This window comes from Halichoeres trimaculatus, unplaced genomic scaffold, assembly GCF_033239565.1.
Source record: "Halichoeres trimaculatus isolate MK-OKI-2021-1 unplaced genomic scaffold, fHalTri1.1 fHalTri1_scaffold_14, whole genome shotgun sequence".
Classification (NCBI taxonomy): domain Eukaryota; kingdom Metazoa; phylum Chordata; class Actinopteri; order Labriformes; family Labridae; genus Halichoeres; species Halichoeres trimaculatus.
In genome coordinates, this window is record NW_027437192.1 from 3,586,200 (window position 1) to 3,600,390 (window position 14,191).

At 41.7% G+C, this 14,191-nt stretch overlaps 2 gene segments (V, D, J or C); both read right to left on the minus strand.

Annotated features, from left to right (window-relative positions):
• Positions 1-14,191, minus strand: part of LOC141802848 (Ig kappa chain V region Mem5-like) — a 41,235-nt gene that overhangs the window by 427 nt on the left and 26,617 nt on the right. Inside the window, 1 exon segment of the V gene segment in view lies at positions 9,141-9,178. Within this exon segment, the coding sequence occupies positions 9,141-9,178 (38 nt within the window).
• On the minus strand, positions 7,570-9,168 carry LOC141802852 (Ig kappa-b4 chain C region-like). The segment is given in 2 exon segments: positions 7,570-8,000; positions 8,754-9,168. Coding segments are annotated over 2 exon segments (459 nt in total).

The following is a 14,191-nucleotide window of genomic DNA, read 5'->3' on the forward strand; positions in this document are numbered from 1 at the left end:
AGCACACAGCTGTCAATCAGCCAGCAGACACTGACACAGCTTTAATGTTCAACCTGGAATTTGTGCTTGAAGGAGTTTCTGTCAGATGTTGTTTCTGCTCCAGCACTCACTCACTCACTCACTCACTCACTCACTCACTCACTCACTCACTCACTCACTCACTCACACATTGTTTCACTTCCCTTTAAGAAGCCTCTCATGCATATCAGCACAGAGACACTCATCATACACAAGCAGCTCAAACACAGCAAACTACACTGACAATGACAGAGAGCAGAGAAAAACTGGACTTGATGTCAATCAAAAAGACAATCTGCTTCAAAAATCTAATCTCAAGTCACATTCCACGCAAAAAGAGAGCCCCGATTTTTTCCTCTTAACTTTCTTCAAAGTCTTCAAAGCTCCAAATGAGATCAATCTTTTTCAAAGCTCTCACTGCAGGCTCCAAAAGGGAAAGAAACATAGAAACAAGTCAATATTCTTTGGATCAACTTCAAGCTTTTTCACTTTCTTCAACTGATCAGGAGAATGAGTCCAAATAGGCTCAGTGTAGCTGTCCTGAATGAAGCTCCATGACACAGAAAGAAGGATTGAAAAATCAATGATTAAAGAGCCCAAAGTGAAGAGAAAAGCTTCAGTTAGCAAACAGAATGGAAACATTTCTTTGCTCTTAAAGATGAAGTCTTTAAATAGAAACTTACTTCCAACATGCAGTCTGGTTCCTCCACCGAACGTCCACCACAGTGATACAAAGTCATTGAGGCGCCGTACAAAAACCTCTGACTGTAGAGAGACACGGCTCTCTGACTCTGACTGAACTAAACCTACCATCACCTAAAGATACAACTCTACCAGAAGAATGAAAACAAGTTGGACTGATTCACATTTTCTCTCCATAGATATGACTTTAAAAACACTTTGTTCTTTCTAAAAACCTGCATCCTTTCAACTCCACTTTGTCTACTTTATCTGGAAAACATGGATTTGGAAAAAGAAATGAAAGCAAATGTTATCCTCAGTCTTCAAGAGGAAGAAAAGAAAAAGAAAAAGAAGTTCCTGATGTTCAAAAAGACAAATATTTGACTTACTTCCAACATGCAGTCTGGTTCCTCCACCGAACGTCCACCACAGTGATACAAAGTCATTGAGGCGCCGTACAAAAACCTCTGACTGTAGAGAGACACGGCTCTCTGACTCTGACACAAACAAAGTCTCCTCAATCACTCTCTGGCTTAAAGAGTTTTTTTTAGAAAAATCAAAAACTAAACTGAAAAAAACAGCATTTTTTTTCTTTAACAATTTTTTTTGGGGATTTTCTTTGATAAACTGTGAATTAAAGAAACAGATATTTCTCAAATTTCAACCAGAGGCCTGAATAAAGGAGTTGAAATAAAGTGTCAGTAAAAATTCATCATTATAAATAACCAAATGATACACAGAAACTAGAAAAGCAATCTCTAAAGAAACTGTGCTGTGAATGCAGAAAGCTGAAGATGAATGACTAAGATGTGTCTGAAGATTGTTGATTGTTGATTGTTGAAAAGCTTGTGCTGAACTGCTGATGCAGAATGCTAAAGGAGCCTGTCATGAACTCTTGGTTGAAAGGAAATTAATGGATAAATGAATTTAAACGTTAAAACGGCTAGAGTTATTAAAAAAATATAGAAATGAATTAAATTTCAAAGAATATCAATAGAAATAATGATTTGAGTGAGGAAAAATGTGAGTCTGACCTAAAAAATGCTGTATAGGTGTGATACTTTGTGTCCTGTGTGTGTGAGTTTAATCATGTAAACCTGTCAGCTGAGGTCCATCTGAAGCTGAATGTTGCCATGGTGATCATTGTTTACTAACTGCCAATAGAGAGCTGCTGGAGCCTCTTGATAACCAAGACTTTACCACTGAAATCATGGTCTCAAACTGCCTGCAATTGTAACTAAACCACAGGTGCGATCAAAAAAACGACTGGGCCATGAGAGTCCTGAGACCCTGAGGAAGCTGTCCATGTTAGTTTCATGTCAGTAGACCCAGGAATGTGGTTGTGACGGTGAGAGACAAATGAGTGATTCTCCACTGATCTCTGAGAAAGACCCTCAGGAATTAACATTGGAGTAGATGGGGTCTGTTGCTGAGTTTTCCTGGCAGTTGGCCGTTTTGTGGTCAGGGGCTCAATCCTTTTGCTTTAAAAACCACTTTGTGAGAAGCGAGACAAGATTTCCTACATTTTGATTACTTATATGTGTTGATAGCTCAAAATATGTGGCTAAGGGGGCAGTTTTCCCAGAGAGTTTCCAGGTTTTGTCTCCACATCTCCCCACTCTGATCTGGAACATTCCGTCCAATACACACCAATGTTAAATGGCTTAAAGGGCTGAAAAGCATCATGACCTTTAAAGGGTGATTGTGAAACTATGAATGCTAGGGAAACTTTGAAAACCACTCAATAGAGCTGAAAAATAGCTAAATAGTTTGAAGTTCCAATGAAGTTTCTAGCTGAATGTATGGCTGAAGGAGAAGGGTTTGAAGCTGGGTAAAAAATGTCCTTAAGGGGGAAAATTTAAAAAATTCCCCATTCATCCCTATGGGACTGAAATGACGTAAAACATGAAATATCTCTGAAAGTATTTGTGAAAAGGTCATAAAAAGTCAAAGCGCCCATGTCCTAAATGAGACACATGTTTGAAGTATGAACGGTGAAAATCAGTTGAAGTTTGTTGAAATGAATGTGATCCTCACATTCTGAAAGTCTTCCTCTCTGTGGTCCTACAAAGCTTTGCTCTCCTTGAGGATTCTCCAAGTCCCTCTGAGCAGAGAGTCCTCTTCACCATCTTCACTGACTGAGACGAGGAGCCACACAGGAGAAGATACTGATTTGATGAGCCCTCCTCCAGTTTGAACCTGGGAGAGCTGAGAGGGTTTCCTTTGGGTCAAAGGTCAAATGTGCAGGATGATCTGAGCAGAGATGTTCACAGTGTTTGAAATGAACCAATGACTTCCTACAGGTAAGATTATTGCTATATGTTTTTAAATGTTAAATTAATGAATCATAGAATAGAATTCATCAACGTCATGAGAATAATCAGAGTCTCTGATGGAGTCAGTCAGAGCATTTCCATAGAGAGAGTTTGCATCAGCAGCAGCATGCTCCAGTGCTCTGGGAGAGTTTATAGTCCTGAGAGTTGAACACTGGATGACTGACAGCTGTCCTTCATCACAACACAAGACAGACAAATCCTCCTCGTCCTCGTCGTCTTCATCATCAAAGCATGACTGTGAGCTGCGTCCTCATCTGGACTCTCCTCTGCTGCTGCTTCACAGGTAAAGTCCAGAGAATCAAAGTCCTCTCCTCTATCAACATCCGTCCCTCTGAAATGAAGCCCACAAAAGCCTGACTCTGCTTTCTGTTTTTGTCTCTGTATCCTCAGAGTCCAGAGGACAGGTCACAGTGACTCAGCCTGCAGCAGTCAGCTCCAATCCAGGAGAGACCGTCACCATCTCATGTAGAGTCAGTCAGAATGTTTTTCATAACAGCTTAGGCCACTACTAAGCCTGGTACCAACAGAAGGATGGTGAAAGGCCTAAACTGCTCATTACGTATACTAGCACTCGAGCATCAGGGATATCAAGTCGTTTTTCAGGCAGTGGATCTGGATCTAACTTTGCTCTGACCATCAGTGGAGTCCAGACTGAAGATGCAGCAGTTTACTACTGTGCAAGTGAACATTGGATCAATAATGGCAATGTCTACACACAGTGAAAAAGCGTCGTACAAAAACCTCCCTCAGTCAGACTGAACAGAAACTGAACTGACAGCTGCAGCTGGAAGCTTCAGCAGAGACTGACACACTTCACTGAACACACCCTTGTGTGCTGATGATAACCAGTTCCTCATATCAAATCCTCATTTTCACAGATTCTGTCTATAATGTCTCCATTCATTCATCAATCAAGAGCTTTTCAAATTCAGGTGTTTTCCTGACCTGCATTGCTTACCATAATCTTTTTTATTATGTATTACAAGAACTCATGGGGGTTGAGATCCATTGGGCATGGGCTGGTTCATCAGGTGATCTTGGTTAAAGTCCTGAGAGGCTGACCAGTCTTGGTGTTAATGTGAGGCTTGTGATGGTTTATTGCTATCAATGCATTCACAGCATATGTTCATCTGTGCCCACATTCTTTATACTTTCTCTATATCTTCTTCTTCTGCCTATTTTGTTTTTTTTTTAAATGCTGAAACTTCAACAAAATTCAACTCATTCAAACTGTTCGATTTTCAAAACAGTAATCTCATTCAGGACCATGGAGCTATGACTTCCCACAACCTTTTCACTCATACTTTTAGAGATATTTCATGTTAATCACTATTTTAGTTCCATTGAGATGAATGGGAAATTTTTAAAATTTTCCCCCTTCAGGGCGTTTCTCACCCTGATTTAAACCCTTCTCATTCAGCCATACATTCAGCTGGAAACTTCATTCAAACTTCAAAACATTTATATATCTTTTGGCTTCATTCAGTACATTTCAAAGTCGCCCAAGCATTCATAGTTTATTCACAGTGAGTCTTCAAAGGTCATGGCTCTTTTCAGCCCTTCAAGCCATTTAACATTAGTTTGTATTGGACGTAATGTTCCGGATCAGAGTGGGAGATTCAAACCACAGAGTGGGCTGAGGGAGAGACAAAAACTGGAAACTTCCAGAAAAAACTGCCACTTTGGCCACATTTTTCACTCCACCAACACATATAGTGCATCAAAACCAAGGTAATCTTGTTGTGCTCCTGTCAAAGTGGTTTTTGAAGCAAAAGGATTGAGCCACTAGTCATAAAATGGCCAACTGTCAGGAAAACCCAACAACAGCCCCAATCTACTCCAATGTTAAATCCTGAGGGTCCTTCTCAGAGATCAGTGACTGACTTCTCATTTCGATCTCTCCATCATGGCCATATTTCTGGGTCTACAGACATGAAACTGACAAAGACAGCTTCTTCAAGGTCTTGGGGTTCTCACTGTTCAGACTTTTTTTCTGATTGCTCCAATGGTCATGTTATAAATGCAGGCAGTTTAAGACTATGACTTCAGTGGTGAGGTCTTGAAAATCAACTGTCTGAACCAGCTCTCTGATGGATGATTAAAAACACACAGGTAACAAGTTGTCACACTTTGACAGCATTTTCAAGGTCAGACTTCCATTTTACCTCAGTCAGCTCAGTATTTTCATGGATTTTTTCTTCAATTTTAAATTCACTCCTTTAATTCTTCGATTCATTCAGCCATTTAAATTTCTAAATTCAGTCATGATGGTTTTGTTGTGTCTTACCAATATCATTGAAAGATTTCCTCTTTCTCAGGATCTTGACAGTTTGACTTCCGTCCTCATTGTTCAGGTCACTCTCATTAAAGATGGTCAGAGCTGAAAATGACTTTCATAATAATGGGGCACAACATTTTAAACCATGTGGTTTGTCATTAAGTATATTAGAAAATTTTGTGGATTCAAAAAGAGAGATTCTTGTTAGGACCCTGAACGCATCATGACTAAGACCTTCTTTTCTGAACAGCACCCTTTAAGATTTTGAAAGAAAGATCACTTGAAATATAAAGGGAGGCCCAGTGTAAGATGGAAATAAACTTTTAAATCTTTGAAATGAAACAACCTGCAGGAGTCAGTCAGAGCATTTCCATAGAGAGAGTTTGCATCAGCAGCAGCATGCTCCAGTGCTCTGGGAGAGTTTATAGTCCTGAGAGTTGAACACTGGATGACTGACAGCTGTCCTTCATCTCAACACAAGACAGACAAATCCTCCTTCTCCTCCTCCTCCTCCTCCTCCTCATCTTCTTCATCATCAAAGCATGACTGTGAGCTGTGTCCTCATCTGGACTCTCCTCTGCTGCTGCTTCACAGGTAAAGTCCAGAGAATCAAAGTCCTCTCCTCTATCAACATCCGTCCCTCTGAAATGAAGCCCACAAAAGCCTGACTCTGCTTTCTGTTTTTGTCTCTGTATCCTCAGAGTCCAGAGGACAGGTCACAGTGACTCAGCCTGCAGCAGTCAGCTCCAATCCAGGAGGAACCGTCACCATCTCATGTAGGACCAGTCAAAATATTTACAACAGTGACTGCATGGCCTGGTACCAACAGAAAGATGGGAAAACTCCTAAACTGCTTATTTACTATACTAGCAGTCGAGCATCAGGGATATCAAGTCGTTTTTCTGGCAGTGGATCTGGATCTAACTCTGCTCTGACCATCAGTGGAGTCCAGACTGAAGATGCAGCAGTTTACTACTGTCAGAGTGAACATTACATCAACAGTCAGTGGTTGAGCACACAGTGAAAAAGCGTCGTACAAAAACCTCCCTCAGTCAGACTGAACAGAAACTGAACTGACAGCTGCAGCTGGAAGCTTCAGCAGAGACTGACACACTTCACTGAGGACACACACACACACACACACACACACACACACACACACACACACACACACACACACACACACACACACACAGTAACAGCAACAGCTCAGGGTCAAACTGACCCCAGAGGAACACCATTTTCTGCAGTTTGTGTTCTGTACATTGGGAAAAATGTACATTCCCTTCGCTCTTGGAGCCGTAATTTCACCTACTTAACGTGCTCAAAAACTCACCACAATTGGCCCAAACCTCAGAATCATGTTTCAATAAGATCCCAAATGTGACCCCCAACATCCCATAATTCTCTCTGTAGCGCCACCTAGGTATAGTAATACAGCTCTAGTGGCCAGTAGAAATGTCGTACAGAGATCAAACCAACATCAAAATGTTTGTCTCATTGAGACGCAAAAATCATACACTGACACCCTTCAGGAAGCTGGTTATTTGCCTTTCAAAATAACATTTTACTACATTTTTGACCCTTTACAAAAATGACCTCCTGCGACACCATAAATGGTTTCTGCTTGAAATTCAGTCACATGACAAACTACACCCTGCTTTACAAAAGTCATGTGGGATTTCGTTCTTTTGGAAACGCTTTCCAAATGATGAGCCGTCACAGTCAGTGAACCCATAAGAAGCCCTCTCAGCTCCCCCATTAAGAATGAATGGGAGCAGATGATCCAGCTCCACACAAGCTGCAGCATATTGGCTTCTACATAAAAAGTCGAAGTGGTACAGCTTTAAAAATTATACAGATAGATTTCTGAGAAAAAATACTACAAAATTGTCATTTTTTACATACATTTAGGGAAAATTCTGGAGTGTATGAGCAGTTGTTTTTACAACTTCTGTGAATGTCACAGATGAATGGGCAGCAGTTGGTGATGATGTCACACACTGATTAGAAGTTTAGTGAAATAGGTCATGTGACTCACTGAAGGCGGGAAAATGCTATGTTTGTCAAACACACAAAGTTTCCCTCAGTTTGTCTCTTACTGAATTTCCTGCAGTCAGTGACAGCGTTCACATCAAATCTGTTCACATCAAAAGATTCACACTCTGATCATTTTCATATCCTGACTCTTTAAGCACGATGCTGAAATGATCACACACAGATCAATACACTGAGCTGTTTTTATTGTGTTGAGCCATAAAAATCAAGCAGAAAGCAAGAAAATGTGTTTGTGAAGAATGAACAGAGAGTTTAGACTGAGAGCAGAGCACAAACAGAATCAGGGCCCAGTCCATCACATCAGGACTGGGGACACTGGTCTCTGATCAGAGTCTTTGAGACCGGGGTCTGGGAGCCCTGGGTGGCCTCACAGGTCACTGAGGTCACCTTCTCCCACTGGTCTGCAGGGAGCCTCAGGGTGCTGCTCCAGCTGTAAACACTGTCCTTCTCCAGCACAGCAGGGCTCCTGCTCTGCTCCCAGCTGATGCTGCTGCTGCCGTCCACCTTCCAGGCCAGACTCCAGCCTGAGGGGAAGCCCTTGTTGGCCAGGCACATGAGTGTGGCCTTCCCCTGCTGCTGCAGCTCCTCTGTGGAGGGGGGCAGCAGCGTCAGGGTGGGACGGACATCACCTAGGAGGGACAAAGCAATCAGCTTAGAGGACAGGGAGCACACAGCTGTCAATCAGCCAGCAGACACTGACACAGCTTTAATGTTCAACCTGGAATTTGTGCTTGAAGGAGTTTCTGTCAGATGTTGTTTCTGCTCCAGCACTCACTCACTCACTCACTCACTCACTCACTCACTCACTCACTCACTCACTCACTCACTCACTCACTCACTCACTCACACATTGTTTCACTTCCCTTTAAGAAGCCTCTCATGCATATCAGCACAGAGACACTCATCATACACAAGCAGCTCAAACACAGCAAACTACACTGACAATGACAGAGAGCAGAGAAAAACTGGACTTGATGTCAATCAAAAAGACAATCTGCTTCAAAAAACAAATGCCAAGTCACATTCCACGCAAAAAGAGAGCCCCGATTTTTTCCTCTTCACTTTCTTCAAAGTCTTCAAAGCTCCAAATGAGATCAATCTTTTTCAAAGCTCTCACTGCAGGCTCCAAAAGGGAGAGAAACATAGAAACACGTCAATATTCTTTGGATCAACTTCAAGCTTTTTCACTTTCTTCAACTGATCAGGAGAATGAGTCCAAATAGGCTCAGTGTAGCTGTCCAGAATGAAGCTCCATGACACAGAAAGAAGGATTGAAAAATCAATGATTAAAGAGCCCAAAGTGAAGAGAAAAGCTTCAGTTAGCAAACAGAATGGAAACATTTCTTTGCTCTTAAAGATGAAGTCTTTAAATAGAAACTTACTTCCAACATGCAGTCTGGTTCCTCCACCGAACGTCCACCACAGTGATACAAAGTCATTGAGGCGCCGTACAAAAACCTCTGACTGTAGAGAGACACGGCTCTCTGACTCTGACTGAACTAAACCTACCATCACCTAAAGATACAACTCTACCAGAAGAATGAAAACAAGTTGGACTGATTCACATTTTCTCTCCATAGATATGACTTTAAAAACACTTTGTTCTTTCTAAAAACCTGCATCCTTTCAACTCCACTTTGTCTACTTTATCTGGAAAACATGGATTTGGAAAAAGAAATGAAAGCAAATGTTATCCTCAGTCTTCAAGAGGAAGAAAAGAGAAAGAAAAAGAAGTTCCTGATGTTCAAAAAGACAAATATTTGACTTACTTCCAACATGCAGTCTGGTTCCTCCACCGAACGTGTACCACAGTGATACAAAGTCATTGAGGCGCCGTACAAAAACCTCTGACTGTAGAGAGACACGGCTCTCTGACTCTGACACAAACAAAGTCTACTCAATCACTCTCTGTCTCAAAGAGTTTTTAGAAAAATCAAAAACTAAACTGAAAAAATAGCAATTGATTTTTTTAAATCCAATATTTTTTGAATTTCACTTTGACAAACTGTGAATTGACAAAACAGACATTTCTGAAACTTCCACCACAGGCCTGAATACTGAAGTTGAAATAAATTGTCAAATAAAGACGTCTTAATAATAGTTCAATGAGTAAATCCATCATCATAAATAATCAAATGAGAAACAGGAACTAGAAAAGAAATCTCTGAAGAAATTGCGCTGTGAATGCAGAATGCTGAATCAGCTTGTGATGAACTGCTGATGCAGAATGCTGAAGGAGCCTGTCATGAACTCTTTGATCAAAGGAAATTAATGGATCAATGAATATAAAACTTAACATGGCTGAATTTATTCAAAAATTAAAGGAAGTATACTTTTAATAACATCAATGGAAATAATGATCTGACTGAGGGAAAATGGAAGTCTGACCTTGAAAATGCTGTATAGGTGTGATATTTTGTGTCCTGTGTGTGAGAGTTTAATCATGTAAACCTGTCAGCTGAGGTCCATCTGAAGCCAGATGTTGCCATGGTGATCACTGTTTACTAACTACCATCAGAGAGCTGTTGGAGTCTGTTGATTACCAAGACTTTACCACTAAAATCATGGTCCCAAACTGCCTGCAATTGTAACTAAACCACAGGTGCAATCAGAAAAACGACTGGACCGTGAGAGTCCTCAGACTCTGAGGAAGCTGTCCATGTTAGTTTATTGTCTGTAGACCCAGAAATGTGGTCATGAAAGCAAGAGAAAAATGAGTGATTCTCCACTGATCTCTGACAAAGACCCTCAGGAATTAACATTGGAGTAGATGGGGGCTGTTGCTGAGTTTTCCTGACAGTTGGCCATTTTGTGGTGAGGGGCTCTGTCCTTTTGCTTTAAAATCCACTTTGTCAGAAGCAAGACAAGATTTCCTACATTTCGATTGCTTATATATGTTGATGGCTCAAAATATGTGGCGAAGGGGGCAGTTTTCCCAGGAAGTTTCCAGGTTTTGTCTCCCCCTCAGCCCACTGTAATCTGGAACATCCCGTCCAATACACACCAATGTTAAATGGCTCGAAGAACTGAAATGCATCATGACCTTTAAATGGTCATTGTGAAGAAACTATGAATGATAGGAAGAATTAGGACTGAATAAAGCCAAAAGATAGCTGAATATTTTGAAGTTTGAATGAAGTTTCTAGCTGAAAGTATGGCTGAAAAAAAAAGGTTTGAAGCAGGGTAAAAAATGTCCGGGGGGGGGGGGATTTTTTATAATTTCCTATTCATCCCTATGGGACTGAAATGACGTAAAACATGAAATATCTCTGAAAGTATTTGTGAAAAGGCTGTGAAAAGTCATAGCCCCCATGTCCTAAATGAGACCCACGTTTGAAGTCTGAATGGTGAAAATCAGTTGAAGTTTGTTGAAATGAATGTGATCCTCACATTCTGAAAGTCCTCTTCACTGTCTTCACTGACTGGGACAAGGAGCCACACCGGAGAAGATACTGATTTGTTGAACCCTCCTCCAGTTTGAGCCTGGGAGAGCGGAGAGGGTTTCCTTTGGGTCAAAGGTCAAATGTGCAGGATGATGTGAGCAGAGATGTTCAAAGTGTTTGAAATGAATCAATGAGTCAATGTTGTGTAGAAAAACAGGTGCTCTTACAGTTAAAACTCAATCTAAACACTCAAAAACAACCAACTTTCTACAGGTGAAATTAATGCTGTGAGTTTTTAAATGTTTAATGAACGAATCAGAGAAGAGAATTCATCAACGTCATCAGAATAATCTGAGTCCCTGATGGAGTCAGTCAGAGCATTTCCATAGAGAGAGTTTGCATCAGCAGCAGCATGCTCCAGTGCTCTGGGAGAGTTTATAGTCCTGAGAGTTGAACACTGGATGACTGACAGCTGTCCTTCATCACAACACAAGACAAACAAATCCTCCTCCTCCTCGTCTTCATCATCAAAGCATGACTGTGAGCTGCGTCCTCATCTGGACTCTCCTCTGCTGCTGCTTCACAGGTAAAGTCCAGAGAATCAAAGTCCTCTCCTCTATCAACATCCGTCCCTCTGAAATGAAGCCCACAAAAGCCTGACTCTGCTTTCTGTTTTTGTCTCTGTATCCTCAGAGTCCAGAGGACAGGTCACAGTGACTCAGCCTGCAGCAGTCATCTCTGCTCCTGGAGGAACTGTCACCATCTCATGTGCCATCAATCCAAAGCTTTCCAGTAATGATATTTTTTGGTACCAACAGAAGGATGGAGAAAGACCAAAACTGCTCATTTATTATATTAGCAGTCGAGCATCAGGGACTCCTGGTCGTTTTTCAGGCAGTGGATCAAGCGGTGGATCTAACTTTGCTCTGACCATCAGTGGAGTCCAGACTGAAGATGCAGCAGTTTACTACTGTCAGAGTTATCACAGCATCAACAGTCAGTATGTGTTCACACAGTGAAAAAGTGTCGTACAAAAACCTCCCTCAGTCAGATTGAACAGAAACTGAACTGACAGCTGCAGCTGGAAGCTTCAGCAGAGACTGACACACTTCACTGAGGACACACACAGGGGGATCATGATATAAGACAAACTTTACCATCATCAGTATCATCTTGTATGCTGATGATATCCAGTTCCCCGTATCAAACCCTCATTTCCTCTGATTCTCTCCACAATCTCCCCACTCATTCACTGAAACATGCCTTACTCCAAAAATAAAACTCATCAGAGAACTTTGAGTTTACATTTCATCAAAGTGATATGAGCTGTTCTACTTAAGCAGAAAAAAAAGCTGTTTTTACATTCTGTTTCCACTTGGAGGCGCTGTGGGTCTCCAAAAATTTTCACAACAAGGAGATTCAATGAGCGGCACACGACATAAAAAGATCAACTACAACAGAACATTTAGTCCCATCCACTCATTGATTGTAATGTTGAACTGTGTGTGGTCTGCATCATGATGCTAACTGACTTTGTTGTTTCTTTAATCTGAGTCAGTTGGAGCATATGGATGTTAAACAGAAGAGGACCCAGGATGGAGCCTTGGGGGACTCCACATATCATTTCAGTCTGCTCTGATGAAGTTACCCACAGACACAAAGTGGTCTCTGTCCTTTAGTACCACTTAAACCAGTTGAGTCCTGTGCCTGAAAGTACCCACCCAGTTCTCCAGTTGGTTCTGTAGTGGATCATGGTGGACTGGGTCAAAAGCAGCGCTGGGACCCAGAAGTACTATGATTGAAACTCTCCCACTGTCAGAGTTTAAGAGGATGTTCTTAAAGACCCGAACCAGAACAGTCTCAGAGCTGTAATGGGGTCCAAACCCAGACCGGAGACACTTCCTCAGATACTAAATGAAGAAACCCTACGATGTCTGGGTGAGGACTTGCAGTCCAAGTCATGGAACAGAAACTACAGCTGTAGTGATGCTGATGTTACATTTGACACTGACCAGAGAAATCAGGGAGTCCATTCAGAGGACCGGTCCTGAGAAGACTCTCATATGCACAACAACCACCTGAAATCCAAGGCTGTCCAAGGTCCAACTGAAATCTCTTCAGCACAAAAACTAACTATGGATACATGAACACCCAAACACTGGGAACAGAAATGAAAATACTACTTACAGAAATAAATTCACAGGCCTCACAGGATGATGGGAAGAAATCATAAAGACTACTTAACCCGGTCTTAAACAGGGGCCAGAGGAACCCTGATCCCTCTGACAATGAAAACACCATGAGCAACATCTCCAGTGACGCAAACCTGAAAAATAAATGTAACGACTGTTTTGTCTCCACAGGGGAAAACCTGGACAGCAAAATCAACTAAACCAGGTGCTTCTTGTAAGCACCAATCAGGAAACTACCCAGAATACTTTTGTTCTGTCAGGCAGACTGGTTGAAAAGAAGTTTCTAGAATCATTATGAACTGAACATATGTCTGTGTTTATCTGTGATCTCTATGTATATGTCATGATGTGTGAACAAACCCTTAAGAAAAACTAACCAACAAAACATTCGTAAAGTGTCATGAAGTTGGGAAACTGATTTTTCAAAAGCTTTATTTAAAAATCCTGAAGAAACCTCTGAAGCTTTAAAAGTTCCTTCACTGATCACTGACATGAATCATTTTCATAGAGAGAGTTTGCATCAGCAGCAGCATGCTCCAGTGCTCTGGGAGAGTTTATAGTCCTGTGAGTTGAACACTGGATGACTGACAGCTGTCCTTCATCACAACACAAGACAGACAAATCATCCTCCTCCTCCTCCTCCTCGTCTTCATCATCAAAGCATGACTGTGAGCTGCGTCCTCATCTGGACTCTCCTCTGCTGCTGCTTCACAGGTAAAGTCCAGAGAATCAAAGTCCTCTCCTCTATCAACATCCGTCCCTCTGAAATGAAGCCCACAAAAGCCTGACTCTGCTTTCTGTTTTTGTCTCTGTATCCTCAGAGTCCAGAGGACAGGTCACAGTGACTCAGCCTGCAGCAGTCAGCTCCAATCCAGGAGAGACCGTCACCATCTCATGTAAAACCAGTCAGAATGTTTATAGCAATAACTATCTGCACTGGTACCAACAGAAGGACGGTGAAAGACCTAAACTGCTCATTTATGCTGCTAGCACTCGACACTCAGGGATATCAAGTCGTTTTTCAGGCAGTGGATCTGGATCTAACTTTGCTCTGACCATCAGTGGAGTCCAGACTGAAGATGCAGCAGTTTACTACTGTGAGAGTTTTCATGTCATCAACAGCCAGTATCTGTTCACACAGTGAAAAAGCGTCGTACAAAAACCTCCCTCAGTCAGATAAAGAGGAAGTGATCTGAATGAACAGCTGCATGAACTCTCAGACACTTGATATCTGTTTGATGAAGA